At 37.7% G+C, this 27,919-nt stretch overlaps 1 protein-coding gene across 5 annotated transcripts in view; it reads left to right on the forward strand.

The window, feature by feature from the left end:
• Positions 1-27,919, forward strand: part of MICAL3 (microtubule associated monooxygenase, calponin and LIM domain containing 3) — a 162,705-nt gene that overhangs the window by 63,813 nt on the left and 70,973 nt on the right. For 3 of the 5 annotated variants that reach the window (XM_062009781.1, XM_062009786.1, XM_062009795.1), the window contains exons 9-19: positions 303-418; positions 1,641-1,767; positions 2,276-2,369; positions 3,598-3,745; positions 5,014-5,210; positions 6,123-6,235; positions 6,739-6,801; positions 7,534-7,707; positions 8,782-8,874; positions 24,182-24,368; positions 27,351-27,439. In XM_062009781.1, coding sequence (XP_061865765.1) covers positions 303-418; positions 1,641-1,767; positions 2,276-2,369; positions 3,598-3,745; positions 5,014-5,210; positions 6,123-6,235; positions 6,739-6,801; positions 7,534-7,707; positions 8,782-8,874; positions 24,182-24,368; positions 27,351-27,439 — 1,401 coding nt within the window. Of the gene's footprint in view, positions 1-302; positions 419-1,640; positions 1,768-2,275; positions 2,370-3,597; positions 3,746-5,013; positions 5,211-6,122; positions 6,236-6,738; positions 6,802-7,533; positions 7,708-8,781; positions 8,875-14,139; positions 14,236-16,322; positions 16,380-18,223; positions 18,329-20,630; positions 20,739-23,439; positions 23,548-24,181; positions 24,369-27,350; positions 27,440-27,919 lie in introns of all 5 variants that reach the window. The other 2 variants (XM_062009811.1, XM_062009803.1) reach the window with 2 other exon arrangements.

Genomic DNA, 27,919 nt, shown 5'->3' on the forward strand with positions numbered 1-27,919 from the left:
ATTGGCATTTTGTAGTTGGTTAAAAAGTACAGTCTTGAAGAGAAGCTGTTTAGGCACTCCAGGCTGTGAACTGTTGTTGGAAATAGAAGAACATGGGATTTGGGAGAGCTCATGGGCAATTCATCATACATCTGGCTTTCTGTAGCCCAGTGGGAGTAGAGCTTTAAACTAAATACTGAACTATAATTTCCCAGCAGATTACCATCTGAATATATTCTTGATATTTGTTTAAAATTTTCCCTGACTGATGCTTTTCCTTTCTTTACTTGTTTGTTGATTTTTTTTGTAAACTAAAATATTAGCCATTTTGGCCAATGGGAACTGGAATAGCCAGGGGTTTTTTGGCTGCAATGGACTCTGCTTGGATGGTACGAAGTTGGTCGCTTGGAGCTAGTCCTTTGGAAGTTCTTGCAGAGAGGTAATACAGAAAATTAATACACTTTCAGTTCTAACCTAATCCTCCAATGTCTTGTCATCCATTTCAGTTTCTTCTAGTACAAATATATACACAGAATGGGAGACAGAGATTCTTGCTGCTTTTAGAGGATGCTTGTGGGTATAATTCAGTTGAAGAAAACGTTGAAGCTTAAGGAGCTGAATGGTATTTAAAGAGTACTAAGAAATGTTGCAACTGTTTCTGGTTCTAGTTTTAAAAACTAGATTAGGTGGAGAGTCTTTTGATATTATGGTAAAAGTGAGCCTGACTGTCACCAGCTTTGCAATAGCAAACCAGTTGAAGATAGAAGTGCCTTTAAATTCCAGAAGACAAAAATTCTTACGGCCCCTTTTATCTTGAAAACGTCAGTTATAGTTTTCTTTTAAGGAAGCTATGACCTACTTTTATATCATATTCTCCCAAATTAACCATTTTGTTTTGTATAAGCCAAACAACATCTTGTGTTTCTTTGGAGTATGGAGTTCTTCATATTTTTATCATCTTTGGTTGACTGTTGTTTTGGTGACTCAGGGAGATTTTAGAGACATCAGATGGAGTAAGTAAAAGCAACGGCTAGTAATACCTATTTTAAACTTAGGCAACTACAGCTTCTGACCATCTGAAACAATAGTGAAATTGTGTAAATGGCACAGTGGATATTTAAAATTCCATTTGTTTGAATTTTTTAAAAATAATGATGATAATGTTGCAGTTGGAGCCAGATTTCCATCCCTTTTCCATTAGACAATTGCAGTCAGCAGTAAGATCTTACCTGAGCTTTCTCTTCTGCACACTGAACAAACCCAGATCCCTTGGCCTCTTCTCAAGTGCTTCAGTCCCTTTGGTGGCCCTCTTCCTGAGTTGACCCAATGTATCAGTGTCTTTATTGTACTGGGGAACCCTTTCATTTATGCCTAATATAGTATTTTCTTCCCTTCTCTTGATTTCTGGAGTTGTACTAAATGACAGATTGCAATATACTAAGTGAGTCAATGTCTGTGGTGGCTAGATTTCTCATGTGAATGTATATCTCTCCAGAATTTACTTGTAGATATCAGTAGGGATGCATCTCTGTCAACAAACAAAAAAAACCCCAAACAAAACTAACCAAAGTAAAACTAAACATAAAAGTACAAAATCTAAAACAAACCAATCAAAACAATGTCCAAAACTTTTTTTTTTTTTTTAATTTTATTTTTCCAAGGGAAAGTATTTATAGGCTACTGCCTCAGACCACCCCTGAGAATGTGAGTAAAAACTTCAGCCGTTACAGCATTGATCCTGCCACCCGGTATCCCAATATCAACGTCAACTTCTTGCGACCACAGCAGGTAACTGAACAAATGGTGCCTCTGAATGCTTATAATCTGCATTGTCCTTCCTCAGGTGAAGCTATGCTAATGTTTTGGGAACAGATAGTGTGATCTGATATGGCAGTAGCATGTGGAAGCAGTGAAAAGCAGATATATCAGTCAAGTGTACTTTAACAAGTTCCTTTTTAGGAGTTTTTGAGTTTGATAGTTTTAACCATGCTGTAAAGATATATAAAATCTATACATTTGTATTTATATGTGTGCTTATTTGCATTTTCTTTGTAATAATCTAGTATAGCAGTCTGTCATTGCAATTTGGTATCCACTGAGCAGCAACAGTGAGCTAGAATGTCACTGATGAGCTGATCCTTCTTGTTCTGGGGCTCTTTGGCTAGAGATTTCTGCTACATAAGTGTACTTGTCTTCCTTGTTGCACCTTAGGATGGCTCCTTGTCCTCTTGCTCTTTCTGTCTGTATTTGTGTGCATGTCATGTCGATAATTATTTTTGTGTGTGTGTGATTGTAGGTACGCCACTTGTATAATACAGGAGACTTGAAAGACATTCACCTGGAAATAGAGAACTTTGTGAACTCCAGGACACCAAAACTGACTCGAAACGGTAGGCCTGGCCACTGTTCAATTTCTTTCGCTGTTCTGGAGATGAATCAGTGCAGGAACCATACAGCAGCAGGGCTGTAGAGTACTGTTTCACCAGTCTCTTTTGAATTAGAAAGCATGTCGATAGATTATTTCATCAACAGTCTCTATTTTCCAATTTTTCAAGTTTCCATTAACATGTAAATATATTTTTGTTGGCCTAATTTCCTTTGCTTTATAACACTTTGAAATTTCTGAGCATGTTTGCTTATACAAACGTTTCTTTTCACCTCCTGTATCCTATAATAATGTTCTTACTGAGAAGGTAGAAGCCTAGCTTGAATTTACCCTGACAGTAAACTCAGAATTCTTACAAACAAGAGAAGGCATTTCACACAGTCTGCCATGTTCATGCTTTTCTTCATCACGCAGAACCATCTAATAGTTTGTGTTGGTAAAGACCTTTAAGATCAATGAGTCCAACTGTTAATGTAACACTGGCAAGTCCACTGCTAAACCACGTCCCTAAGTGCCATCAAATTAAACCTCACTTTGCTTTCATTATTCTGAAAGTTAGATGCCTTGTCATAAGCATTTCAGTATCTGTCTACTTGTCTTGTAACCTGAGGGATATGTTGAACTTTTCCTTGTGCACACCTTGCCTTTGTATGCCCAGATATTCTTTGGGGATTCTGAGTGACACCTCCCCTTTGCTGCAAGAATAGCTATGTAGTCTTTTGATTTCTTCTTTGCCCTGCAACGATGTCCCTTTAGGCTGTAATCTCATCAGATGTTGAAGTAAGGCAAGGTCAAAACAGGTCAGTGCTTTTAAAGGAAAGCTTTCAAGAGAAAAAGAGTTGCAGAAGGACATTTGTAGTTCTTCTATTAGAAATAGTATATCTGGGCTTTAGAGAGGATTGTGCTACTGTATATCCTTTTGATCATATTTTATGAGCCTTTGCAACTGTTTTATAATTCCTGTGGCTCATTTACAAGGGCAAGGATTAAAAGCCTGTCAAGTTATAATTTAGATAACTACTTTTTAACAAATGAAAAATCCTTTATTGGATCTAAAATAGATATCATAGTCTATTTTAGAAAAAATAAGAATTCTGTCCTGTACCGCCCACTGTAAGAGGAGCTTGTTGTTTACGTGAAGGTTTTATTTTTTAGTTCATGGGTTTTATGTTGTATTTAGAATTTGTGAAAGAGACTTTGTGCATTTTTCCTGAAACATGATTGTTTTACAGAGTCTGTAGCTCGCTCTAGTAAACTACTCAGTTGGTGCCAGAGGCAGACGGATGGATATGCTGGTGTTAACGTGACAGACCTCACGATGTCATGGAAAAGCGGCCTAGCTTTGTGTGCCATTATCCACAGATACCGTCCAGATTTAATGTGAGTAACTGACTGTTTTAAATAATTGGGAAGGGCAAAATGCTACTAATATTTGGAATCAATAGTATGGTGATTGAGGCAACGCATTTGTGACTTATGGAGAAATGGACTGAAATGAATGCAATTAAGCGTGATAGGAGCTAACATATAATGATTCACCAGCAGACTGGAAGGTCGTAATAGCTTGATGAATATAAAGATAAATGTGTTGTCATTTTCCCTTCTGGGTGATTTGGCAGGATTAAACTTCATATTGATACTGACTGCAAAACATTATTGACTGATGGCTTTTTTTCTGTCTAAATAGTCAGGAGTAGTTCATAGCTTCAGTTTAATTTCTCGTGAACAAATCTGTACACAGCCTTCTATAAATGTGCTGTTTAACAGTAACTCTTTAAAAAGACTTTTAGACTGCTCTTTTTAGACTATGGGTCTAAATAGAGACATTGCTACTGTTTGCACAGTAACATCCTGAGTGGATGAATGGGAAAGGTATCCCCTTACATGATGTAGTGGGTAAAATGGCACCCAGATTCCAGAATGGGAAAACACTGCCTGGGAGAAGTAACAGTAGCAAAGATTCTGGTACATCGACTGAAACCTGAAATAGCTTCAGCTTCTCAAAGGGACATTAGAGAAAGTAAGTGGTAGAGCTGTCATTGAAAGACATAATCCAGTGTAAAGCATGCTGAAAAAGTAAGTTGTTATTCTATTACATGTGCACTGAATTACTTCTCTATCAGTGTACTTGAATTAAATCGAGGTACTCTTAATAGCTATATAGCTTGTGGAGAGTCCAGATAGCTTTTAAAATGGTTTATGTAACTCTCTACAAGCTATAGCTTTTTAATGTATTTTTTAATATAGTCTACAAATTTTGGAAAAAGACAGCAGAACTAAAATATGGATTAGACAAAAAAGGGACAAAAGTGAAGACTTAATTTACTTCCAAGCATGCAAAAGATTTTACATAGGAGAAAACAGTACAGTCTTCTGGCAAAGGAGGAAGTGGAGATAGATTTCAAAGGATAACGACGTATTAAAGAAGAAAAATCTGGGTTTGAAGGGAAGGCAAAAAATGAAAAAAGAATATGTTTGAGCCAAAGTTTACCCTAATTCTGTATCTTCAACTCTGCAATATGAAAAGGTTGCTGGCAAATAAATTTGAGAGGTCTCAGAGGAAAAAAAAAATGAGATGGATACCTGAGTTCTTTCAGAGGACTGGTTTCTACTTGATTCAGTGCATGCCCTCTTTCTGCCCTTTGCAGAGACTTTGATTCTTTGGATGAGCACAATGTGGAGAAAAATAACCAACTGGCCTTCGACATTGCCGAAAAAGAGTTTGGAATATCTCCCATTATGACTGGAAAGGAGATGGCATCTGTGGGAGAGCCAGATAAACTGTCAATGGTGATGTACCTCACACAATTCTATGAGATGTTCAAAGACACCATCCCCTCTAGCGGTAAGGACTTTGGGACATGTCTGTCAAATTTAAAGTCAGCTTCAGGATCAACATGTGTGCTTCAGCTGTCTTCATGCTGCTTCGACATGAGCTCATGCTGGTCGTTCACTAACTTTATGTTCCAAAAAGTTGACTTCTTATTACCGGTGCTGATAAAGATCATGTTAACAGCATCAAGAGGAAAAAAAAAGAGTTGATACAAAATAACGTCCTCAAAAGTTCTAAACTCACTTCACCACTACTCAGTAACTTTTTTTCTTTCTTACTGTTATTAGGGGTTCATCTATCTTAGCTAATGTGGGATGCATTGCTAGTAGGTGTTTAGTTGGTAGTTCCAAAACACTGCCCAAGTTGTATATTGATTTACCATCTGTGAATGATGAGACTAACTCAGGCATATGAGAAAAGAATGACTTTTGATTAAAACTGAAAGATGTAACTGTCTAAACACAAATCGATATGGCTTCCTTTTAAATTTTAGTAATGTTGTTACAGCTTTTTTTTATTACTAATGATCTTAATTAAAGTCTATCATTCTTTTGGGGGGAGGGGAAGTGTGTTTGATAAAAATATAGCTTGTATCAGGTATTATTTCCAAAACTTAGAGCTATTCTGAAGAATACCAATGATCATGATGCTCTTTAAATATGAAAGCAAATATAGTAAACAAACAGATTATTTATTCTGGGTGGTTATAAACCCTGACAGGAGAAATGATTTCGGCAAAAGGAAAAAGCAAAGTAGCTGAGAAAGGTATTAATTCTGGACTTTACAGGCATTTTGTAAAAAGAATTCAAGAAAGAGTGTTATGTAAAAAAAAAAAAAATTGGAATCCTTCAGTTGTGTATTTAATAATGGCCCCAGAGACAAGAATTCTTGGTATTCCCTTGTCGTACTTGTTTTTGCTAACAGATAGTCTGGACTTGAATGCAGAAGAAAAAGCTGCCCTAATTGCCAGTAGCAAATCACCTATCTCTTTTCTGAGCAAACTGGGACAAAGCATATCTCGAAAACGCACTCCAAAGGTAACCATACCACGTTGTTGATAACATTTGTGTCTGTTAGGCTGCTGTCCAAGTAGGCGATACTAAAAATGCTTGTGTATGTGTGTATCTGATATGTGTTTCCAAGAGACTATTTGTTCATCAGCTGTAGGTATGGACAATACAGAGCATTTATAACTGCAGAATTATATCCATAACATGTACTGTGAATTAGTGGTACATTGCAGTCTTAAAATCCTAGCCTCGTGGTACTGTTTGGGGATATATTTTGTATTTGAATCAACTGGTTACTCAGTTCCAAATTAGTGGAAAGTGCTGCAGAATGTCCAATTTGAAAGTAAGAATCCTCTAAGGAGAATCAGGAAAAAAACCCCTTTTCTTACACAAATGGAGAAGGAGCCTAGAAAATTAGGCAGTCCTGTTGCAAAGCTTATTTAAGTGCACTGATGATATTTATTTCAGGCCAAAAAATGTACGAGAATTCTTATCTTTGTTTTTTTTTTTCTTTTTCCTCTCATTTTAAGGACAAAAAAGAAAAGGAACTGGATGGTGCAGGAAAGAGGAGAAAAACCAGCCAATCTGAGGATGTAAGTATTATAGTAAGGAAGGTGTGAGGGAGGAAAATGTATGGTAGGTTCCTTGTTCCCACTTTGGTCCTTTCATTTTCTGTACCCAGACAGGGTTTATACAGGATTTTTTAAGATAAAAATTAGTTCTTCAGAGGTTACACTTTGTCATATCTATAGTACAAACATTTTACTGATGCCTATAAAAAAAGTACAAAACAAATGTTTCAGTTCCATTATGTTTTATTTTTGTTTCAGTTTACTTGGTTTGATGAGGACACCAAGAATAAAACTTTCATTTTGTGAAGTCATCCAGTACAATCAGAAGTTTCATTTGTATTTAAACTTTAGCCTAGGCTAGTGCAAAAAGCATACTTCTCTAGTTTGCAGTCTTGTAGCAAAGCAGTCTTTCAGTTGAAATGTTTATAGGCAAATAGGTAGAAGTGAGTTTAAATTCAGTGTTTTGAGTAGTCACTGAATTTTGAAGATAGGCCTTTGCTTTATGTCAAGGAATTCATGGGAGTGTTTCAGCTGCGGTTTCTTTGTTAGGTAAGTGGATCAAACAAAGTTGGAAAGATAAGTAAAGTTTAACAGAGCTTTTAACTGAAGTGTCAAAGGAGGTAAAAATTTGAGATTTCAAGTGCAGATGAATAGATTTGTTTTCTACAGTGTTAGAAATATATTACAGCAAAGAGGTAGAGGAAAAGGTGATCTGGTTGTATCTTGTTAAATTTTGATGTTGTTGATTGTAAGGAGGACATCCCACGAAGCTACAGAGAAGAAAGGCCCACACTGGTGAGTGCCCTGACAGAGAGAAGAATTGATGCTGCCATTGGGAACCAGAACAAAGTCAAGTCTATGGCAACCCAACTACTGGCCAAGTTTGAAGAGAATGCACCAGTACAGTCCTCAAGCTTACGAAGACAGGTAGGAGATAATAAACCCCTTTGTTTTGGAATTGTGAAGGAAAATGATGAATAATAACATGCATTCCTGGAGACTGTATGCTAATGGTGCTTTTCTGCTTCAAAGGCTCTCCTAGGGAAGAATGAAGTTTACTCAAAAGAGAGAAAGTTTAGAAGTGTGGGGTGCAGAAGAACTTCCCCATAAAAATCTATTTCTTTGTTATTACCCATATTATGCTATGTAATCTCTTTCAGCAACATCTTACCAGCAATTTCTGTTTCATAACTAGTACTGCTCTTTAAAAGCCTTCCAGGAACATTCCACTTGTAACATTTTAAGGATGACCATTTGAACTTTTTCATGCTAGGTCATATCTGTTTGTTCTTGTGAACTGTGATTAAGTGTTTTATGTGGGTGTAAATTCCTGGGAGTTTCTTTGCAATCAGAATATTTGTATCATTCCAAGTGAGGCTTCGTGATGATTGCTGGTTATTCAGTATGGGATCTGGACTACTGCAGCTGTAACATAATTGTCTTTGAAGTTAGACTGAGTCACTTGAAAGCTACTGCTAGCAGTGCAGTGTCAGCAGTATAAGGCTCAGTATGCTTTAGGTGTCTGAGTTCTTGCTCTGCTGCATAGTCTGTCTTCATAGCTTGTGCCAAGTGCTATGCTGCCATGGCCAGATTGTGAGCAGGACCTGACCTAGCTACTTTAAAGCTAGGTCAAGTATGTCTATGCTACACTTCACATCAGTCTTAGTGGTATAATGTAATCTCAGAATGGTGACATTTATCCCACTCCTTACCAATCAAATGTTTCTTTAGCCACTACATGTTGTCTGGAATAACAAAGATTATTTGAGTAAACAATGAAAGTAAAGGCAAGGTGCAAAAGTGTATGTGTAGTTTCCCATTCTTGGATGTTTTTTTCCCATTTTATCTTTTATTTGCTAAATGAGTTCTCCTCTACCCTATTTTTTTTTTCTTAAATGTTTGTCTGTCTTCTTCTATATCCATTCCTTTGGCTTTCTTTGAGTTTCCTTTACTATTTTATCTTTCTTCCTTGGTCTCATTTGCCCTACAACCTGCATGCAGCAACCTGTTCTGCCTTATCAAGAACGTGTTCACAACCAACCATCCAGCAGACGAGAGCAGGGCCGTCTTGCTCCCATACCCCAGTGGAAACAGGTAAAGAGATTGATTATGAATACAATGCATTGCCTGCACCCAACACCAGCTATTGCTGTATGGATTTTAGGTCAATCTGTTTCCCGGCACCTTCTGTGAGTCCATTATTTTAAATAATTTAGCTTTCAATGAATAAAATGAACATCTCCCTATGGTACTGATGCATGGTTAAATGTTTCAAAAGGACTCAGTCAAGTTTTCCCTGCCCTCTTACACTGGTTTCAGCTTTCCAGGATTTCAGTAGATGTTTTAGCAGAAACCTTGCCTAGATTGTTAGAAAAAAATTGAAAATATGTAAGCAATTATCGCAACCAATGAGATAAAAAGTATCTTGCCATCTATGTTATTAAAGCTCTTCCTTAGTATAAATAGTAAAGTCAGTTTTCAGTTTTACTATTCACATGTGAAACCTGTTCTGTAGTTAGAGGAGGTTTTACTGTGGTTTCACTTTCTGTATGACAAACATAGTTTTCCTTGCCAACTTCTCACATTCTTTGCATTGCAGATTCCTGTATTCCTGTGTATTACTGTGAATTAAGTAAATTTTAGGTTTTCTGCCACAGGGGGGTTCAGAATAGGGATCAACAGCAGAGAAATCAGCAGGTATCAAATTTTATTTTCTCCTGTGTGTTTTGGCCCGTTGTCATTGCTGATGTTTTTCTTTCAGCTATGTACTTTCAAAAGCTTAGACTTGTGACAGACAATCTTTTCAGGCAGATAGTGATACTTATCTCACTGGCTTCCTCTGCTTTCCCTGTGCAAATGGCCTTCTCATGTTTCTGAGAGTGGTGAGAGATATTTTTCTGGCAGACATAATTTGGAGAAACATCTACTTCTTTCCAGTTGCAGTTTAATCAGTGCATACCTTGATGTGAAGAGGAAGAAGGTGACACTAGTGTGGAAATTCACTGTTGTACATGATTGTAGATTCATGGTGATCTTCATGTTTGAGGCATTCTGCACAATTAATGCTGCATGTCATGACTGGTACCATGATCCTGAAAATTTCTCTCCAAGGAAAAAGACCCAAGCCAGGGCAACTGATGTCAAGAAAGTCTTAAACATGTCAGCATTATGCTTTGGCTTCTTGACTTGGTGTTTGTTTTTCTACCTTTGTCTCGTCAAAATCTTCTGTATAGTCTAATGAGCACTTTCAGATGGATATACTTCATCCATGGTTAAGGCAAATTTCATTTTAAAGAATACTTTCCAGGTAAAGGCGGAGAAGCCAAAGAACTGCTATAGAAAAGCATTGTATGTTTGTACAATATTACATCAGTTGATGAGCACTGCTTGTGTTACACCACAAAAAAAAGAAAAACTGGACGTAGAGAAGGATAAAGATTTGTGTTTTAGCACTTAGAAAAGATCACATTCCTGCAACCTTGAAATTTCTGTTTGAACCTGCTATTGAAACTTTATGAAGGCTTTATAATTAAGCCTCTACAGTCAAACAGGAGAGTTCTTACTGTCATCCTTGTGTAATTGATTAAGAAAAAAAGAATCTTGTTTCCTGCTTTTATGAGGGGGATTTTCTACTCACAAGAGAGCAGTCTGTTGTTTTTGTGTTTGTTCTCGTTTTTACCTGCACTGTGTGATTTATAAAAAAAAAAAAGAGGGAATGGGGCAGAGAAATCCTTCTGATCTCCCTCGACATTGGTAAGGTCTCCATGTAGGCAATAATGTATGGCAGATCTTTGAAAAATCTTTTTGTAGCAGTTGTACTTTCAGAGGACTTAAATTATTTTATTCAACATTTACATTAATTGGCTTGTGTGAATGGTTTCCCTCTCAAGATTACACCTGGAGATGATCTTTCTGTGATAGACTTTACTGCGTCAACAGAAGATGTTTGGTTCTTGGTCCAGATTTCATACTGGATTTGCAGTGCTCTTTGTCTGACAATTGAGAAGAATAAATCTGGGTCTGAAGGATACAAAATCTGCAGGGTACTGTAGAATCAAAGATACAATTGATATAATGTCACTGTTCCAAAGATTCTTTATTACCTGACTCAGGAAATGAAGAATACCAGTTGTCTTAATTCAGAAGCCATGGGCATATATAGAACCGTTTATTCTTTACTGTCAGAGGTCAGCCGAGGCAGGAAGCCATCCACTGAGCTAAGCAGCCAATTTTGCCAAGCTTGGACAGAAATGCATCATGCAGGAAGTTGTTGCTGAAGCAATGCTTCAGATGTTTGCTGAGATGGTTGCATAGGCATGCAAAATCTGATAGGTGTGAGACTGTGCCTTCTCACGGTACTCAATCAGTTTTCTGCAATGATATTGAGCACTCTGGCTACAAGGCAATTTCCTGGGCCACAGATAACCAAGAATGGAATTGGTGCTAGGTGCCAGTACATTTGGAGATGCTGTACGTATTGGATAATTCATAATTGGAGATGCTATAAAGGATTAGTATTGTTCGTGAGAAGCTCTTAATGGGAGGATGTATGTTTACTAGCAAGAGGCTGTTCATGGAGCTGTGGGAAAGGGTTCTTTTGTTTGGTACAGGTGTCAATTTGGGAGCAGAAACTTCTGTCATTGACTGTGAGCAAGATGCATCCTATAGCAAATACCATCCCCTGAAGAGTCCTTTGAAATGGAGCAAAGCAATTCCAAAGAGAACCAAAGTGGCGACATGTTATTGACGGAAACCACAGGTTGCCTAATGTTCCTGCCAGTAAGCAGGATGAAGTTGAGATTGACAGCTTTAGTCCTTCCTGCATCTTGGAAACTGCATGGAAGGGGAAAGTATACTGCAAAAGCACGAGAGTGATTGCAGCAGAGAAACACAGAGTTGCAAAGCATGTGGTGCGGGTTGGACCTCTAGTTTGAATGGAATATTTACACTGCCTTAGGCTACTGCCTGCCAGGGTCTGTCAGATAAACTTCCTTAGCTGTTCTTGTTTATCATTTTAAGTCTAGAATCTTGCTTTTTCCTGCAATTATGAGTTACAAGGCCAGCATTTTCAATGAGCTTGTAAGGCTTGTCTGTTGTACTGGGTGGCTTGCTAATATGGAATTCATAGAAATCCTGGAGAATCCTGGTGGATCTGTTCTGAAACAGTTTTTACTTTCATTACGGGACCTTTAAAGCTCTCTCCCTTGAAAAGGGAAACCTTTAAAAGATCAAGCAGTAAAATCTTCACCAGTCTGCTGCTTGCAGTGTTCTGTGGCCTGCATTTTCCTCACGAACTGGATCACAAAGTTTGCTTTATTGAGCCACATTTTGAGAACCATGATCTGTGTTGTCAAAATTGAGTTGGTGCTATTATGCGCACCTCAGCAGCAGCCAGTAATAGATGAAGATACTGTTAAGCGTATGTGGACAGTGGAACTCTCTGTATTTTTATTAAAGGATCATAAAATCTAAAATCTCCATTAGGTGTGGTGGGTAATCTCCTCAAATGAGCACCTGCTTGCATAAAAACATCTTTGATAGTGCGTTCTATTGAATTCCAAGCCTTTTGTCTGCTTTTGGAAAGAAATGTCTCATGCAGTCGTGAAGCCATTGGAAAACCATATTGTCTGTCCAGAAGAGGATCTGACTGTTTGGATATGGTGTGAGAGAGGAACTTTTAAAAGTGAATTTTGTCCTGGCTTTGCAGATTCTTAGCTTATGGCCTTCAGCAGTCTTCTGCTGTAGTTTCACAGGGCTCGTAACAGCAACAAAGATGTGTATAATACATAAGCTTAAGTCACTGATGTCTACAAAGGTGCTTGTAAGATGGAGATCATACGTCTTTTAGTGCACAGCTTTTCTGCCTAGAGAGGTCTGATTCTTGTTCTTTTGAGATATTACCCTAAAGTGCGGTATAAAGGTGCAGCAGTACAAATTCTTCTCAGTAATTCTGTTGGAACTGTGGTTTTTGAAGATACAAAATGACTGAGATGACCACAGTCAGCAGGAGCTGAAATCTCAAAAGAAGAGAACTTACAATACTGTTGATTTCTTTAAGTAGGAAAACCAATATTTGATTTCTGATTTAAATCAGTTGATATATCTTTCCTATAGCCATCTTTGTCTTTTCATGCTCAGAAATGCATCCTACTGGAGGACCTAACGTGTACTTCATATTACCTATACAGTGCTGTATTCTGAAATCTGCCCTGGAAAAATACTTGAGTTTGTGAAAATTTAGAAATTTAAAATCCAAACTTGTTCATGGTCAGTTGAAAATCTCTGAACAGCTGTAGTGGTTAAAAACGTTATCACCCTTTCAGCTAGAAATTAGCAACTTCACAGCTGAGCATTTTGAAACAGCATATAAATGTTCCTCATCCACTTCAGTGCAAAGTCATCTGCTTTAGTTTAAGATGCTTGTAGCATTTACTTGAAATAGAAGAATTGGGTTTTGGTTGGTTTTTTTTCTGAAATGGAAGAGAATACTCAAACAGATGTTGATGTTAGCTCAGCTGTAAGGGCAACAATGAACATCTGTAATACCTTTAAACAGCATCCTGTCGCTTTGGAAGCTATCTAACAATGGCTTTGGATATGCAGCATTTTTTTTGTGGTGCAACAATTTCCAGATATACTCTGGTGAGAACTCAAAACAGAAGGAAAAGTCAGGCAGATGATACATTAATAATCAAGAAGGACTGGAGAAAAGACTGTAGGTAATAAAGAGATACAAACCTAGAAAGGCACCATTTCGACACATATTAAAATGCAGACGTGTATACATTGTGTTATATTCAGACTATTAGATATGGCTACATTTTGGCTATACAACAGCTGTATTACTGTTCCAGTGGAATGTAGTAGTTTAACTTGCCTGAAATGGTTTAGTATCTGTAAGTTAAAAGAGGGATCTGAAGCTGAGAACAGAGCACTGTGACTTGTAAAGCTAATGAAATGCAAGCAAGAGTAATTAGGTCAAGAGGATGGATTTTTTTTAAACATTGCAAAGCACCGCAGTAAGTAATTTTTCATGAAGCAAAGAGAGCATTCCAACTGAGCTTTGGAGAGTTCCAAGTTGCACCTTTCACTGATTGTGAGACATTGAGTCAGAAACTGTTTAATTGCTCATTGATATGAGTTCATTTGCTGTCCATAGAGGTGTCTGTCAAAAGGATATGATTGTGTGGCTATGGGTGAAAAACTTGGGTCTTGAGCTCATTCGTGGGAGGTGTGAGCTTAAGATCATAGTATCTCAGTTCATGTGCTCCGGCCTGTCTCACCACAGCCAAGGGTAATGTTATCCTTTTTTCTACCATTATCATGTGTTTGTTTTTCTTTTTCTGTTTTAAAAAAAAGATGAGGAATAAGGAACGTTGTCGGACCTGCCCCAAAAAAGTGATCATGCTCTCTTCTTCCACTCCACCTTCCTCTCCACCGTATCCCAGGCTGCAGGTGATTCCCTCTGCATGCTCTGTCCTTCTCTCTTCATTACTGCTTGTACAAGTGATTCGATCACTTCCCAGATTCACAAATGTATTTCCAAGTTTCTTTTTCAGATGGTGATAAGGCTTCTTCAGCCTCCTAGGCTAGAAACATAGGTCAGCATTAACTGACTAGAAATGTGGAGAGTCTCCACCACAGACTCTGACATTTTACTGCAGGGTAATCTGTAATTATAGTAGCTTTTCTTAGTTTTGACTTCCAGCAAAATAGAAATGAAATGATTGGAGTAATGCAGGGAAAGAAAGCGCAGCCTTTCTCCATCTCCACTCTTCATTTAAACTGATGTGACTGGAAACTTGCCCTTGTATCCATGAAGGTCTTTTAGGATTACTTGTATGAAGTGCTTTTTTGGAGTGTTGTAGTGACCTGCAAGTGTCAACTGTTGCCCTTCTGTTTCCCTCACACCCAAGCCTTTGTCTCAACAGAGTTTGTGTTCACTATGTCTGAGCTTGAATTTGGAGCAGTGAGAGCTGTTCTGAGCACAGTGTGTAAATGTGCATCCAGGTGTTTGTGCACATATATTTGTTGTCCTGAAATCCTTTAATATTTGTGTTTTGTTGTAGGTGTTCATTGTGCTTCTTTGAGTTGTACTCTTTTCAAATGTTTGTTTCATTTTCTTACTGCGGTAATAAATTCCACTCCTCCCTGAACTAATCTTGAGGTGATAAAAAGGCAACTGCAGTTCCATAGACTTCTCATAACTTTAAATAAGGATTACACAAATCAATTTCTTCGTAACTGGAAAATGTTTAATTGCTGAACACTTTATATGCCTGTAAACACTGTAAAGGCATATTACCTTTTAGCAGAGTAGACAAGACTTAATCCTCAGACATAAAATTTGAAATATTTTATTGTTCTGATTTTACATATTACAGTTAATCTGGTCTAATTATTATCGGCCTCTGGAGCACACATTTTATGCTGCCTTTCTGGTATCTGACTCTGCAAGATAGATCAGGTCTGCTTACAGATCGGATTTAAAACTGTCCTGACTAAAAAAAAGTGGTTAGTTTTCTGGCACACTGTGGACAGTGTGTGGTGCAAGGAAAGATACAGGAATGAACGTCTGTGTAGAATGGGTGGGGAAACTCCTTTTCATTAGCAAAACCTGTATTTAAACTGAATTCAGAATAGCATTATCAGATGATACGGTAGCTAGCTGCCTTACTCATCAACACAGTTTGAAAATTTGGATAGGTACTTTTTATGAGAGAGGAAAGGTTTTCCCCAAGCTTAGAGTTAAAGAAACTAAGGCAGTTAAATGCCATTTTACTTTTTAATCTATGACGTTGGATTTACATCACTAAGGACCTCTTAGCTCTCTATTTTCCCTCCCTAACTTCTCCAAGTGTTTGTTCATCCTGTCTTTTTTATTGCTTAGTTCAGTCATAAGAGTGTACTTTGACTGTTTTTTACATTGTGTCCTCTACAGAATTTTTTTTCCTGTCTTCTTAGTCCAAGAAATAATAATTGAAAAATAATTTGGATTCATCTTTTTAACTCTTAGAAATTTTTCCTCCCTGTACTACAGAACTGATCTCTTAGACTCTGTTGAGGGGTCTACTTTTGGAAGTATTCTTTTTTTTCCTCTTTAGTAATGATTTCTTTTACTGAAATTCTCTCAGCCCAGATCTCATAGCAGGTCAGATGGAGCTGTGCTCTTGTTGCATTATTGTCTTTTGCACTTCTGATGCATTCCTTTGGCCATTTCTTTTAAACTTCCTATCTCCTTTAAGCTAACATCACGATGTGGCTTGTATTGAGTGCCTTCCCATCTTTATTGTGCTAATTTCAGTACATTGTGGTACAGTATTGAGGTATATGTACCTAATATGAATACATATGGTTTAAAAATTTTCCTTACGGGAGTCAAGTTATTATTACTAGGTTTAGAATATTCTTATTAAAGTGTTCTGCTGTCATTATGGCCTCTTCTCTGTCTGTATCATAACAAAAAAAATCAGATGAAGTGTGTTTTTTGACTAGGAAGTTGGTCTGTGACTATTATTAAGCTTATAATTTGTTGCCTGCAGAGATACAGGGAACCTGGTGCTGACTATCCTGGGGAGCAGAGTCCCAGACAGGAAAGGGTAAAGAGCATGAACAAATGGCATGGATGCTGATGACACAAGGCTGTGGTGGATGTGTGCAATACAGAGAGCAAATATACTGAGTAGTGAAACACACTTATCCTAATGCTGCTGTGAACACGCTGGAACTGCTGAGAGTCAATTAGGAGTGATTATTTCTGTGTGATAGCCACATAAATGCATAACAAGCCTTCATCAACAGTTTGCTATATGCTTGGATTTTGCCATAGATCTATCACTTACCATTCTTTTTCTCTTACACCTCTTTAGTGAAGTTCACTGTGGCTGTAGCAGAACAAGAAGAGTTATGTTTTGTGCTAATTCATGCGAACATAGTTGCATTGTTTTCACTGCTTGCTTTCTGGATGGTTAAACAACTGGCATTCCATCTTGCCTCCTACAGGTCAAAGTGAAAGGAAAAATGATGCGGCATTATTTAGTATAGAGACTTTGAAGCCTTAACAGTGAAATATTCATCAGTCTGTCTGAATGGCTGTGTATTATACAGGAACATGGGAAAAGAAAAGATAGGCACTCAAAAGAATTGGTTGATTTGAATTCATATTGCCAAATTAATTGACATTCCAGTAAAGGCTTTGAATTAATTGTCATATGTGGTAACCAGCTATAAAACTGTTGTAGCTTTCAGAATGTGTTCTAACAAAAGACTTTTGTGGGCTGAATGTTTCCTGACACACAGTAGAAAATGAATAAGCATGTGTCTGCTGTGACACAGAAGCCCACAACTTTATAATAGGCTCTAGTTTTAGTGAAAATGATCTAGTAGGAAGGAGTAGGTGGAACTGAAAGCAGAGAGTATTATTAATGCATCTGAATGGGAAAAGTGTTTCTTGTAAATTGGGTGTGAACCCAATTTTTTTGTTCTGCTTTGGAGGATATTTAGCAATACGTAGCAGCACCCCTGGCATTCTTGACAGATCTAACCTGAAGTTTCTTCATGCATGTGTTTGTAGTTCCTGGTCCATTTACTTATGAACTCTACTAACAAATTAGCTGAAGGCTGAGATCGCAGGTGTTTCTGTTTTATACAGCAGGCCACAAGCCAGGTCTTCTTTCCGTGTCACTAAGTGCACCACGTAACAGTTAAAGAAGACTGGTATGAAAGACCAGAATAGCAGAGGTGTCAAATATTGTGCCTGGGGTGTGTTGACATGACAGTGAAATAAGAACAAGTAGGACAGTGAAGTTGCAGAAGTAAAACTGGCAGCTTCTGTGATAGCTTGATTTTGCCATGTTTTGCTTCAACCAGCCAGGCTCATTAAACATCCTATCTATTAAGCACAGCATTCACTTTTCATATACAGTATCTTTAAGGAAACTAAAACTCATTCTGTATGAGAAATGAAGTACATTACCCTAAGAACATGTGTTTCTGTGCACAAAATCTGAGTAAGACAATTATGTACAGGTTTACATACGTAAAATAAGTCCTTGAGAATTGAGAGCTATGGTGAAATAAGCTGGCATGTAAAGTTCTTTTTGCATGATAAAGCTGCATTTTTATTTACTTATTTATTTAGAGTGGTAATGCCAGAGAGGCCAGCCACATGCTTGTTTGGTTTTGGCTGCAACAGTCCTAGGTGAGAGAGTTGTGGATTATAACAAATTCAACTGTTTTTTCTTGGCCTTGAGTGTCAAAATTTTGTCCTTCATTAGAATTAACAGTAGACATTGGGAATAAAACCAGTCTTCACATGGGAGCGCCTCTTACTGTTCTGCATGTGAATGAATTTCATACCTTTAGTCTGGCATTTAGATGTCTGATCATTTTGGGGCTTTTTTTGCTGGTTTGTTTACTTCCTCCACCCTTCCTCATCTCACAGAGATCCCCTCGTTTGTTTTCTGATGACCAAGTACCTGAGAGTGTTGAGCAAAGGGCATGTCAGCTGGCTGCCCATCTGGAGTCCAGACGTGCAGTGAGGCATCAGGTGACTACAGCCCTGCTTATCTGGCACCCTTTATCATTGTGGTATACTGGGTACTGGTGACATCTGGGATGAGAGGCATAGAAAAAGTCAATCATGTGGTTAAAAAGACACAGTCAAAAAGACTTCTGGAAGCAAAAGCATTTTTATCCTACTTGCCAATGCTTAACAGTGTCTTTGTTTGATGAATGATGTCATTTCTGTTTCTCAAAACACAATATAAACAGTAAGGTAAAAAACAGCCTCCAAGCTACAGAGTATATGCTGAAAACCAACTGGTCTCCAGATCAAATAATCTCACAGTGATCTTTTATCAGTCAGTTATTCACAAATTTTACTTGCTTCTGGAAGCAAAAGCTTTTGCTTTTTCCAAGTGTAGTTCCTGGCACTGAAGTGCTACTTTTGTGTCCATGCTTCCTGTGTACTTTTTTCCAGTGGTAGGGTTGAGAGCTTGTGCTGATTTTCATTTATTCCAGTGTACACTTTTGGATTGGTTTGGTTTTGTGCTCTTTTCTCTCCAATGTGTCATCTTTGACATATGGGAACATGCCAGTTTGAACAATGGTTTCTTTAGTTTCTATTTGCGTGCCCCTATCCCTGTTTTCAGCTATCTCCAAGAGCATTTGGCAAACTGGAGAGTGCTTTTGGAAAACACTGTCTACATAGCGAGTTTTTTCATAACATTGTTTTTGAGTTAACCATCTAAAATCAAGCTGTCTTCTTGAGCTGGAATATAAACAGAGAAATTTTGCTGGTGAGCATTAACTTTTCCAAGCCATGTGAAAGGAAATTTATAACATCTAAGTCACTTCATTGCCGTTCTTTAGGGATGCCATTTTTGCTGATGATAAAAGGCAGAAGCTGTTCTCCAGGAAGGGCAAACCTTTGACTAGATTTGAGACCTAGAAGAAACTATGAAAGTTTCTTCAGTAAGGAGACTAGTTTAAGCACATTAGCACCTATTTGTTAATGGGTGACACAACTGAAAGTCTCAGACATGATCCAAGCACAGCATGCTCACGTGAGTTTTCTTATTCAGTTGAAATGGTGAAACAGAAATTAACATCTAGACCAAAACATTTTGTTCCTCTGTTTTCTGTTAGTCACTTAACACTTTGAAGCTCCTTTCTAGGGAGGAAGAGATCAACAGCATTACAATGAAAAGATAGAAATTATTTTTCAAACTAATTTCTCTAGAGTGCAGAATTAAGGATGAGAGAAAATAGAGAGGAGACAGAGAACGCAAAGTAGAGGGAAGCATAAAGTGGGTAGGGCAGAGAGGAAAAAGAGGAAACAGATGTTGGAACACTGTAAGCAATGATGGATTATGATGTGGGATTTAAGTGAAGAAAACAAGAAAAATACATAAGAGAAAGAAGGCTTAGCAAAGTAAGACATTTTCAGAAAGTACATTTGATTGATTCTTGATGATGATAAGAACAGAAAAATTGTGTATGAAAAAATCAGTTTTATTTTTTTAAATTGGTGACATTGTGAAAGCCAAAACTATTTTGCATTTTGTCCAGTAGATTTAATCTTGAGGCTAGCCTATTTTAAGTGGCTAGAAGTACTCTGTTTTTGTGATTCATATAGCTACATGACATTTTTTTCCTTTTTATAACTAAAACTGTAATTTTCTTGTAAAAACAACTATTCAAAGACTAAATTTTGGGTTCTCCTGTGAGGAACCGTTTTCAGAAGGATGCAAATTCTCAGTTTGAGATTTATTGTTTTGCTGTTTAATAAGTGAGAACATCAGAATGGCTTCTATTATTTATTCTTTTTAGCATGATGTTTCCAATCTGTTTATGTTGGTTGGAAATTTGTTGGTAATTACTGGCAATGCATACAAGTTAATTTCTTTCTCTTAGATCTCCAAGGAGAGCAGGCTTTTGGTTTACATGGTTAAAATACAGAAGAGATTTTGCATGGCCTGAAATATGATCTTGGTGCCTTGGGCCAATAATGCAGAACAATGGGAGATACAGGAGGAGAAGAGGAAATTGATTTGGGATCTTTGCCAGTAGCATGGTTGGGTTGCAGGAGACTGAACATCTGTGGAAGTAGGTAACTGCTTCCAAATGGTCCTAAATAACTTAAAACCTAATAAAGGGCAAATTAAGAATAATTTACTCTGCCTCACTAGGGAGAAAGTGAAGACACACTGGACATTTTTCTCCAAGTACTCCAAGTCTGTAGGAAATTTGGTTTTTTGGTGGGTGGAAGGGCCTGAGTTTTTTGAACTTTCTCTTCTTTCCCCTCTGTAGTCATGTATGATTGCTTTGATTTTCACTTTATTTTTTAGCCTGAGACTGAACCGTCTCGCCGATTCTTTGTTGACCAGTGGGAGCTCTCCCTTAGCCTCCGTTCTTCTAATCGCCCTTCTTCACCTTCATCTGACTCTCTTCGACAGGTAGCATTAGCCTGAGCACTACAAGGTGCACTCAGCTGTGTTCGCTTGCTGCACCCTGGTCCCACCAGCCAAGGACACACCAAAAGAGATGGCTAGGCTTGCAATGCTTCACCTGCAGAATGCAATATCTGTGCATCTTCATGCACAAACGAGAAGCCAGAGGCAACCTGTGGCATAGCTTGGTTATTGTCAGCCATAAAGCGGTTTGAAACTAAATATATTTAATGTTTGGTGTAGATGAAAAGCTTGTGGTACATATCACTCTCCAGTCAGGTTTTTTGAGCACTCACTGGTAGTCCTTCTGGCTTTGCAGTAAAGCTTTCTTGGTTTGCTTGCTGCTGCTGTTGAGATCGTGGGCTAGACTACAGGATGTGTTTGTGCATACGTGCGTCATGGATGATGTGAAATAAAAAGTACTTTGGACTTCTGAAGAATCGCTGGGAATTTGAACTAATTGCAGTTGTCATATATAAACAGCAGGAACTTGATTTGACCTAAGATGGTGTGGGTTCTTTGCCCGCTCTGGAAAGTGCTGCAGAACATTGTAAATCTTGAAGGCTTTTGCCTATGAAAGGAAAAATAAAATGCACCATTTAAGACCCAGTATTAGGCCAGATGGCACACACAGGAAAAACACAAAAAATCAGAATCACAGAATCCCAAATAAAAAAAAACAGCAATCAAATTTCCCACACTAACTAGTGCAAAGTATTGTGAATTATGATTAATGTAATCACTTTTTAAGCATGGAACTTCATATGCACTGGTAGAAGTCTAAAGATCCTGAATCATTTGCAATTGAAGTTGGATAAAGGTTTCAAATGAAAACTTGTTCACTGAAACTTTCTTCCATCAAAAAGCTTGAACTATCTTTTAAGAAAACTTGAAAAGCTTTGAAAGTTTCTGGTCTTTTAGAGGAAAATGGAAAACTCTTGGCCAAAAACTCTTATCATTGCTAGTTAAAGATCAATGCTGAAGAAAATTTTTCCAATGAGCACCATTTAAAATGTATTATTTCACAACATATAATCTAACCTTGAAAGGCAACTCTGCACATATGTATGTACAGACTAGCTGAGGAATAATATGGAAAATTTTGTAAGACAAATCATTTGTTATTTCTCGAATATATAAATACTGCAAGTGCTCTGCATTTTGGAGTGGGATTTGTAGACAGGTAGAAGTTATTTCCAGGTAGAAATAAGCTCTTATTTAAGGAATTAGGACTTCAGTGGTAGCAGCACTAATCTCTGATGGCTGAGCACTCCATTTTCAAAATCCCTTTCCCCAAAGAAGTACCCATGGATTTCAGTTTTTTGTGATGCTTCCTGCCATTCTCATATCTGAACATGAGAAGGTATTAAACATTTGTACTTAGGGAAATGACCTAGTGGTTGATAGGGCTGGGCAAAGGCTGGACTCGATCTTAAAGATCTCATCCAGCAGAAATGGTTCTATGATTCTAGTCCTAAAAGGCTAATAACCACACGTATTAAATTTATGCTGTCTAATTAGCTGTGGGAAATAACTAGTGTGCTTCAAACAAGTTCTGCTATATGAGTAAAGGTGGTTTTGAGGTACAACTTTAGTCTTTTCCTTCAGATGGCTGTTGTCCTTGATATTTTACACTTGCCATTAGCTGGAGTGTCTCCCTGACGATCCTTCATTTGCTGAGGAGACTCCTGCTAGAAACGTTCAATAATGCTTCTTAATCCGGAAAAGGAAAATTGCTTGGCATGCTCCTTGTTGCTGAGTCAAATACATAGTGTTTGCAGTGTGACTGAGCTAACATGGATGTAACCACATCATTTTCTTACTTATGTAATTACTGCCAGCAGTTGTAAGTATTTCCTGTGAAAAACACTTCCTCTGTTTCTGCAGTAACTGAACTTGGCTTGCACTCACTCACTTTGTATTACCTAAGGTAACAGCCAACCTGCCCAGATTTCTGAAAATACTGGAGGGATTTTAGGTATCTAAACTTAGAGCGAGCCCATACCCGTGATGGAGAAAAGCCTAGTCATAAAGTTATGTTCACAGTTGAACAAGTATGTGTTCCAGATGTATGCAAGTGGGACTTTAATGCAGTGGATCTTGCATCTTTTTCCATATAAACCACTGTGTATTTTTAGCATTGGAAGAGTTCATATTTTTCAGCCACTGTGAGTTCCTTAATTAAGTATTTCTCCCTGCTCTATGAATGCTCTGTAAATTAGTTCTTTCCAGTTGCTAAGCATGTAAGTATGCTCTTCTGATCAGCATGTTACATTAGACTGTGTAACATGTCTTCTAAAAAATGTTTGTTTCTGATATTAATTTTACCTGGAATCTAAAATTTTAACCTACCTTTGGCCCTATCTTTAAGAATTGTCTGTGCTTAGGTTTCCAGGTGAAAGATAGCCCACAAGCGAAAATAAGAACTGATTTCTTCATCACAGTAGTGTTTCCAGAGCACTTAGAGAATGGAAAATGCAAGCCTTCTTTTTTACAGTTGATCCTGGATTGTACTGATGATTTCCGATGACACTAGCTTTGCTGTTACTACTTGTCACTTCATATTGTCCACTGTCTTGGCATGATTTGACCTCTCTGCACCTTTTCACCACCTAACCTCTTATCACTTTAGTTTTTTCTTTTTTTAATTTGATTTTTTTTCTTCCTTTTCTCACTTCACTATTGTCTTATTCCATCCATCTGGTAGAAGTATATAAAGATGTACACAGGCGGAGTGAGCTCATTGGCTGAGCAGATAGCCAATCAGCTTCAAAGGAAAGAGCAACCCAAAACCCTTCTAGACAAGAAGGAACTGGTAAGATGATGTGCAGAAGATGATGCGTGTTTGTGATTAGTTGTACTGTAGATCTGAAGTATTGTGAGTGTCCAGTTGTTACTACCACTGATGGTATCTGTTGTAGCTTTGTGAAAGACTTTGTTTCCCTTCCTTCATACACCCTTATTGTTGTCCCTGTTTCCCTTGCAAAATGTTTTGATCTAATCTTGATGTCCCACAGCTGAGAAACTGCTTGTTGTATTTATGAAGTGTTTGATCCACTAGGGCTACTTTTAAATTACTGTTTTCTGGAAGAGATACTGATTTTGATAAGGTAGGTCTAAGAATTACTGTTTGAAGGATTTCTAATGGCTTTGACTTTCCATCATATGCCTCCTTCAGTGATTTGTTTCAAGGTCATCATTAATAATACTGATGTCCACTTTCTCATCCAGAGCTTATTTTACTCCTGATATATGTAGGCATGGCATCCTAGGACCCTCCTTCCTAGGATAAGATTAGTTTTTGGTGTCCTGGTTAAAGCTGTGAATTGTGTCCAAGAACCGCAGACATCCAGATGCTCCCGTCTCCGCATAAATGAAGAGAAAACACATCCGTGCAATCTTGGTGAGGCTGAACACGCACAAATTTAGACATGCCTATTTCTTTCTAGGGCTCGCTCAAAAAGGAGTTCCCCCAAAACCTGGGAGGCAGTGATGTCTGTTACTTCTGCCGCAAGCGAGTCTACGTGATGGAAAGGCTGAGTGCGGAAGGCAAATTCTTCCACCGCACTTGCTTCAAGTGCGAATACTGTGCGACAACTCTGCGCTTGTCGTCTTATGCCTATGATATTGAAGATGGTAAGAGAAATTGCCTTTTTCTCACAATAGTCTTAACTGCCTTGGAAGTCTGTCTAGTCATTTCAGCTCACTCTTTGCTTAAAGATTTTTCAGTGAGTTAGGGGAGAGAATAACTGTGTTCCAAAGACTCCATCTCTTTAACTGTTGAAACTATATGGCTTTCCTATGGCCAGGTCACACTGACAGCAAAATAACTAAGCTCTTAGGAATGAATTTAACATAACAGCTGCTAGAACACAAAGAAACAGGTAGTAGTTGAGGGGTTTAAAAGGGTTTGGATTCTGGGTTTGAAGCCCGGACCCTTTACTCTTACTTCAGTACTATCAAATGAGGAAACTCCTTAGGGTTTAATACCACTTAAGATAAAATAGCATGTTAGAGACAAATGCAGTCAGCTTTTTCTTCATGAAGACATCACAACTGTCCAACTCTATACATTTATTTTACATTTAAGAAAATAGCTCATTACAAACAAAGTTCTGTTGATATAGTGAAAAATGAAGCATCGAGGTTGAGTAGAGGTAAGTCAATGTTATATGTGTATAGAAAGTGTTGTTGAAGTAACTACTGAAGATTCAGTGATGACTCTCATTTTCTGTATCTGATAGACTGAGAAGGAACATTACATTTTTTCCTTGATTTTGCTGCTGAGTCAGCAGAATCTAGCATGCTAAGAATTATGGAAAACTTCAGGTATACCTAACGAATCTGAGAAACCAGACAATATGGCAGCAGATTAAACTTACTTCATCAATAAAGTGTGCATACTGAAAGTGGCAATTTGAATTCATAGAATCATAGAATGGTATGAGTTTGAAGGGACCTTTAGAGATCATCTAGTCCAATGCCCCTGCAGAATCAGGTCCACCTAGGTCAGGTCGCATAGGAACCTATCCAGGCAGGTCTTGATCACACATGACTTGTGAAAAATAATCTCCTCCTAAGAGCAGCAATGTGTTGCATTCTTTGCTTGAGCAGTGACTGACAGAAACATTGTGTTTTTCTGAAGAAAATATGAGAAAGTACCTCAGATAAACCTTTATTTATATCATCAGGTATGCCTTTATTTTCTTCCACAGCTGCAATTCATCTTTACTCCTATCTCAGTAGGAAAATGTATGCAAAATGATGTAAACCTAGTGAGAGGTTAGGTGGAAAGGATGCTACTCTAGGCATGTTGTAGAAACCAAAATAACAGGGAAAAAAGTGTTAATACCGATAGTTTTCCCTACTCATTGAGGCAAAGATGAAGTAAAAATTACAAACTCATATGCCACAGGATGGAGCTCAGTAATATTCTCGTGCAGATTGAAGTATTATAAAATTCATGGGTATCTACTGTGTGTAGTTAGGAAGAATATTTTGCATATATAGGGTAGAATAATAGCCATGGAGACATTATCTAGTTTTAAGGGGCAAAAAGAACCAAAATTATATATTGGTGATGCATTATGTAATGACTTTAATAATGGACTTGCAGGGTCAGGAAGAGTTGAGGAAACTTACAATCAGTAAACCAGTCTTCCAGTAAGGAATAGAAACCTCATTATTACTTGGCCAGAAGGTCAGCGGACTTGGCATGCAAGTTTAAAGGGGCCAATGGTAATTTTGACATCAACAAATAAAGTAACATGTTCATCAGTAATCAAAGTTGGGAAAAAGCATTTTTTGAGCACTGCTGTGATTTTGGGCATTCACAAATAAGTGACTATATGTTTAGCAGCAACAGACTGAGCTCAGCTGTATGGGCTGAAACGGTTTTGTCACCAGATTTAGTTATTCCCTATGCAAGCAAGCTTATGTACACAGTAGTGGCCAGATATTTCTCAGTGGAGCAAACACAAAGCTTGGAGTTTCAGCACACTAACAACATACTGAAATGCCTAACAGTCGTATGTGTATATGAAGCAGATATGGCCAAACAGAAATATGTGGTGAAAATTTAGCTTATATTTAATTCTGGGTTTTCTTTGAAAGAAAAAATAACAAAGCTATAAACGCATCATTGCTATCCATCTATCTGTTTGGCCTGGTTTTAAGCCTCAAAGTCTGTTAATTTTTATATAAGAGCTTTTCTGTTGTTGTTCTTTTCAGACAAATTGAAAGAGCAGGTTTTGGAAAAGGTATATATTAAGAAATGATTAAGCAGAGGTTCCTTGAAAGTCTTTTTCACTTTTCTAACAGAAACCAAAGCATTATGCAAATATCAACCCAGAGAAACTAGATGAAGAGGCAAAGGTCAGAATGTAGGTTTGAAATGTATTAGCAATTTTGTAGGAATAGGATAAGAGTAGGAAGTGCTATGGACTGCATATACCCTGCAGGGTACACTGATAAAGGTATACTGGAAAGTAATTATGTGCCATCAATATGCTGCTATTATTATTGTTTGTATTCTGGTATTATTAGTGCTGCTTTGGCTTTCTGACAGTGTTCAGATTCCAGTGAAAACCCATCTAGACTTCTGGGATGTAACTAAACCAATAGTATCACAGAAGACCTGAATTGTGAAAATGAATGATGGGTTGATTGCCTTTCCACAGGCAGCCACTGCATTTTTAGAGATGGTTCTTTGGGAGTTAACACTGTCCTCTACCACTTTCCTCTGCTGGTTGCATTCATTTTTGCTTTTTCCAAAAGTGCTTCTGCCAGCTTTTCATGTGATAGTTTCTTTGTTCCTCACACACTGCCGCATTGTTAGCATGTGATACCACACAAGCCTCACAGCTTTGCTTTGGTGTTTGATAGGATTTTAAGCTAAATGGCTGTCAGTTAGTTGCCCAATGGAAAAGAGACTGGCTAGAAGGGGCAGAGAGAAAGGCTGGTTAAAACTTCAGATAGTGTTTGCCTCCATGTGCATTGAAGGAAATAGAGGGAGCAGCAGGAATGGCAGGAGAAAATAAGTTGCAGTGAGGTGGACTTTTATATTGTGCTAAACTTCTGCGTTTGCATTGTTGATCATTACTCCTGTTTTATCTGCAGGTAAATTTTACTGTAAGCCTCACTACTGTTACCGACTCTCTGGTTATGCTCAACGGAAGAGGCCAGCAGTGGGTCTTCCATCAGGAAAGGTAACTCATTATTTTCCTCTAATGTGTCATATTGATAGATTTTGATTCCTAACATTGAAAAAGTAAATATGCTGTGTTTTTTTTTTCACAAAGTAGAAAAATTCAGAGTACATAGAGTTGGTCTTTTATGTCATGAGAGCTTGCAGTTCTATACATTTTATTTAAAAGCAGCTCCTTTAATAACCACTTATCTTTTCACGGTTCTTATTATAAAATACTGTCCCATTCCTAACTGGATTTTGATTTGTTTTCTTGTCAGCTGAAATATTTACTCAGTCCATATAGAGACTAAATGAATGCAACAGTTTTGTTTTTTACTTGTTTTTCTATGTTTTTTCTTAAGATGAAAAAAATCACTTGCATTTCATTTGAAACTGAAGTTCTATCCCACTCACATAGGCTATGAAGGAAACGTGCCTTCATTTCTATGTATTAATGGGAACTTCTGTGAATAAAAGTATATCCCTTTTCCTATACAAT

This window comes from Colius striatus, chromosome 1 (assembly GCF_028858725.1).
Source record: "Colius striatus isolate bColStr4 chromosome 1, bColStr4.1.hap1, whole genome shotgun sequence".
In the NCBI taxonomy this organism is placed as follows: domain Eukaryota; kingdom Metazoa; phylum Chordata; class Aves; order Coliiformes; family Coliidae; genus Colius; species Colius striatus.